The 4,715-nt window shown below is 53.6% G+C and overlaps 1 protein-coding gene across 1 annotated transcript in view; it reads left to right on the forward strand.

Moving 5' to 3' along the window:
• LOC119350146 (retrovirus-related Pol polyprotein from transposon TNT 1-94) overlaps window positions 1–1,492 on the forward strand; it is a 2,436-nt gene extending 944 nt beyond the window's left edge. Inside the window, 2 exon segments of the mRNA XM_037618117.1 lie at window positions 1–1,207; window positions 1,259–1,492. The exon segment at window positions 1–1,207 is cut by the window's left edge and continues 27 nt beyond it. Of these exon segments, the coding sequence (XP_037474014.1) occupies window positions 1–1,207; window positions 1,259–1,492 (1,441 nt within the window).
• Window positions 1,493–4,715: the final 3,223 nt, after the last annotated feature.

Below are 4,715 nucleotides of genomic sequence, written 5' to 3' on the forward strand. Positions count from 1 at the left end.
CGGCAAGAAGGGGCGCGGAAAGGGCCATGGCGACCGCGGAAAGGGTGTCGCCCGCTCTGGCGGCGGCAAAGCTGGACCCAAGCGCTCCGGCAACTGCCGCTACTGCGGTATTAGCGGCCACTGGGCTCGCGAGTGCCGCAGGAAGATGAAGGAAGAGGGCGGCGGCGAGGCGCACCTTGCGGCTGCAGAGGACGAGGATCCGGCGCTCCTCATGGCGCAGGTAACGCCACTGGACGCGGGAGGCGATCAGCTCGTGCATCTCCACGAGGGGGGCGTTGAGGTCAGCCTCGTTGCCGCCGGCGACACCAAGGAACCACTCTGGCATCTGGACAACACCGCCTCAAACAACATGACGGGCAACTCCACCGTCTTCTCGGAGCTGGATCGCCACGTCGCCGGAACGGTGCGGTTCGGTGACGGATCGGTGGTCGAGATCGAGGGGCGCGGAATGGTGGTCTTCGTCGCTCATGGAGGGCGTCGCCGCGTGCTCTCAGAGGTATACTACATACCCCGCCTGCGTACTTCGATCATCTCCGTTGGGCAGCTGGACGAGGCAGGCTGCACCGCTCTGGTGCGGAGCGGCATGATGGTGGTGCGTGACCGTCAAGAGAACGTCATCGCCAAGGTGGCCAGATCGAGGAATCGTCTCTGCACCATCGAGCTGGAGATCACGCGTCCCATGTGCTTGACGACCATGGCTGGTGAGGACGCGTGGCGCTGGCACGCGCACTACGGCCACCTGAACTTCGATGCGCTCCGGAAGATGGCTCAGGACGGCATGGTGCGCGGCATGCCCCTGGTCGAGCACGCCGATCAGGTCTGCGATAGCTGTCTTGTGGGCAAGCAGCGCCGTGCCCCGTTCCCCACGGAGGCGAACTACCGAGCCGGCGATCACCTGGACTTGGTCCACGGTGACCTTTGTGGCCCGATCTCGCCGCCGATGCACGGTGGGAAAAGGTACTTCCTGTTGCTCGTGGATGACAAGTCACGCTACATGTGGATCGTGCTCCTGAGAAGGAAGGACGAGGCACCCGCGACGATCAAGCGCTGGCAGGCCGGGGTCGAGGTGGAGACCTCTATCAAGCTGCGCGCGCTCCGTACTGACAGGGGCGGCAAGTTCACCTCAACAGAATTCGGGGAGTACTGCGCTGACCGTGGCGTACGCCGGCAGCTCACCGCCCCGTACTCGTCGCAGCAAAACGGCGTTGTAGAGCGCCGGAACCAGACAGTCGTCGGGACGGCTCGGTGTCTCCTGAAGGCGAAGGGAGTGCCGAACGAGTTCTGGGGGGAGGCTGTGACCACCGCCATTCACCTGCTGAACTGCGTGCCCACGAAGGCGGTGCGCGGCATGACGCCGTATGAAGCCTGGCACGGCGACAAACCGGCGGTGAGCTACTTCCGCACGTTCGGGTGCGTCGCACACGCCAAGGTGAACGACCGTAGCCTGCGCACTGTGTTCATTGGGTACCAGCTGTTGAACACGCCAAGGTGAACGACCGTAGCAACTGATTAAGGGGGAGAGTGTTAGTTAACCAGCTGTTGCTGCACTTTCAGTTTCGTCAGATTGTAGTGTAGGTTAGTCTCTGTCAGTTTTGTCAGAGCTTATCGTTTTCTTCAGTTTGCAAATAACCTGAGCTGCGACTCGGGCGTAGATAGGTTAGCTAGTTTAGCGGCCTTGATCTGATCGTGGGATGGCACGAGGGAGATGGTCATGGCGACGCGCGGGGAGTGTTGGGATGGCATCGCTCACGACCCATTCGTGCCCTGATTTTCGGTTTTCTGTTAGCTTCTGTAACAACTGAATAAGAAGGAAGGAAGGATCAGAAAAGCTACAAGTTTTACGCAGCACAAACATCTTCGTCTTCCTCTCTCTCTCTCTTGTGTGAGCTCGAGCATTGTGGGTCTAACAATTTCATGTTAATTTGAGCTGCTGATCGGGCCGTTTTTGTTGTTGAATTACAAGATTAGGCTCTGGTGTCTTGGTCTGCAGGCGTGCGTAAGCTGTGGCATGGAGAGCTTCGTCAGTGTCTTCGAGTGCGCTGGATGGGAGAGTTATGTGAGTCGCTCTTTGAACCCATGGAGTTCTCCAAAATTGTCTTTGCTTCCTACTCTCCGGGGTCATATTTAACTGATTTAATTTGTCCCGAGTTGTGGTAATTCGGGAGAGAGACAATGTCATCGAGTTGTTCGCTGAGCAAGCATATCAAAGCACAAACACGGGAGGTATCTGGCAACAATGACGACCACGACACCGTTCCACTTAGACTTGGAGGCAAGAGCAATGATGCCACGGACAGCAGAGATCAACAAGTTCTGAATCATCGGAGAGTAAATGCTTCGCCGCCAACTAAGTGAAGACATAACTAAAAAAATTAAGTGTACACTTATCATTAGCTACAGTCACTCGACCGTCGTCACAAACATCGTTGCACTCAGAATTGTGCTGCTGCTCTACTTCAGGTACAAACTGGACATCATGTGAGGCGTGACACTCAACTCCGTAAAGGAAGATAGCAGCAGTGCGCGTACAAAGGAAAAGGTGCCCCCGCGATGAAAACAAGCCTGAAAATGGAGGTTAGCTTAGCAGGCTAGAGCCTCCTGTTGAACCAGAGTTGCGCCGAGGTGCCAAAAGCCTGGGTCAGAGTAGCAATTCGGATGAACATCAAAGTTTAGCGACCAAAAATAATGGCGAGCCTAAGTTATTGTTCACTTGCCTAAAATCTGTCCACTCCTGATATTCTCTCGCCCAAGAGACTCTTTCCCGAAAATCCCTATTCTTTCAACTCGCTCCAACAAAAGGAAAACATTGTGTGGTGTTTGTAAGAATAGAAAAGAAGAGGATTGCATTTGTGTTGTGGTTTAACATTGTGTGCACATACAGTGCTCATTCATGGGAAGGAAAATGTGCATTATATTGTTCACAAATTAATTTGTTCGCCCGTGGCAACGCACGGGTAGTCTACTAGTACTTGTGAGTTATCAACGGCTCTCCGCCTCGTCGAATGGAGTAGGGGACTTTTCTCAAAGGCAAAAATTGACCATGATGCCACTCTTTTGGTGATCCTTTGCCTCGACATCACCCAAGAGGACAGGCTCCTCTCCACCGAGGAGCTCGACCTTCGGGCCATGCTTAAGAGAAGGGTCATCGCCTTGGCCGTGCTAGAAAGATCGCGCAAGAAACAATGTGCAAGAATTTCAAATCTTAAAGAAGGGGACGCCAATACAAAATCCTTCCACCGTCGAGTCACCGCTAGGAGGGGAAAAAACCATATTCACAGGATCAAGAATGGCCATGGTTAGGTCACCGAGCATGCTGCCAAAGAGAAATTAATTCAGGACCACTTCTCTAATGTCCTGAAGAGAAGCCCCCAGAGCCGCAAAGACTTCAATTGGGAGGAGCTAAACCTGGAACCTCTTGATTTGCACAACCTTGACTCCCCGATAGTCGAAGTGAGGTCCACGAAGCAATCAACGACCTGCCCAGTGACAAGGCTCCGGGTCCAGGTAGCTTCGCGGTCCTCTTTTTCAAGAAGTGTTTGGATATCGTAAAGCCAGACCTCATGCGGGTCATTAACCATTTTGACTCCCTTCACATTGCGAATCGATAGTGGCTCAAGTCCGTGAATGTGGTGCTCTTGCCTAAAAAAGGAAGGAGCGAAGGGGATTGCCGACAATAGGCCCATTAGCCTCATCCACGCTATCGCGAAAATTATTGTGAAGGTGCTCTACACTCGGCTGGGCCCCCACATGACAAGCCTCGTCTCCAACGCCCAAAGCGCCTTCATTAAAACAAGAAGCATCCATGAAAATTTCTTGTATGTTCGCAATCGCGCTCGGCACCTCCACAAGAGCTAGACCCCTTCCCTTCTTTTCAAGCTTGATATTTGCAAGGCCTTCGACACCGTTAAGTGGGAGTATTTGCTTGATCTTCTCCAACGGCGAGGGTTCCCTCCCAAATTCAGAGATTGGATCGTTGCCCTCCTTTGCTCTTGTCTTCGAGGATCATCCTCAATGGTATTGCCAGTGGTCCAATTAAGTATGGCCAAGGCCTCCGGCAGAGTGACCCCATCTCCCCACTCCTATTCGTCATTGCCATTGACCCACTCCAAAGATTCCTAGATGTGGCCACGAGGAAGGGGCTCCTACACAAGCTCAGGGGAAGGGGGCAATGATGAGGACCTCTCTTTATGTGGACGGCATGATGGTCTTCTTGGCCCCGATCAATAGAGACATGGAAAATCTTGCATGCATTTTGAGAGGCTTTGGTGAGGTCACGGGCATTGCACCAACTTACACAAGAGCTCGATGGTGCCCATCCATTGCAACCACCTCGATCTATGCTACTTGACCGAAAACCTGCCGGAAGCAAGGGCTTCTTTCCCTCGACGGTACCTAGGGCTTCCCCTCTCTATATGGCAGCTGAAGGTGGTGGACCTACAATTTGTCGTGGACAAGGTGGCGAGCAAGCTAACAACATACAAGGGTCAAAATATCACCACCATCGGGTGTATGACTCTTGTCAAGCCTGTGATCACATCCCAACTGGTCTACCCCTCTACCCCGTTGGCCATCCCGCCTTCCATCCTACTGTTGGGGAACGTAACATGCAAAAAAAATCCTACGCTCACGCAAGATCTATCTAGGAGGTGTATAGCAACGAGGGGGAGAGTGTGTCCACGTATCCTCGTAGACCGGAAGCGGAAGCGTTTGACAAC

The sequence above is a fragment of the Triticum dicoccoides genome, chromosome 1B (assembly GCF_002162155.2).
Source record: "Triticum dicoccoides isolate Atlit2015 ecotype Zavitan chromosome 1B, WEW_v2.0, whole genome shotgun sequence".
NCBI classification, from domain to species: Eukaryota; Viridiplantae; Streptophyta; class Magnoliopsida; order Poales; family Poaceae; genus Triticum; species Triticum dicoccoides.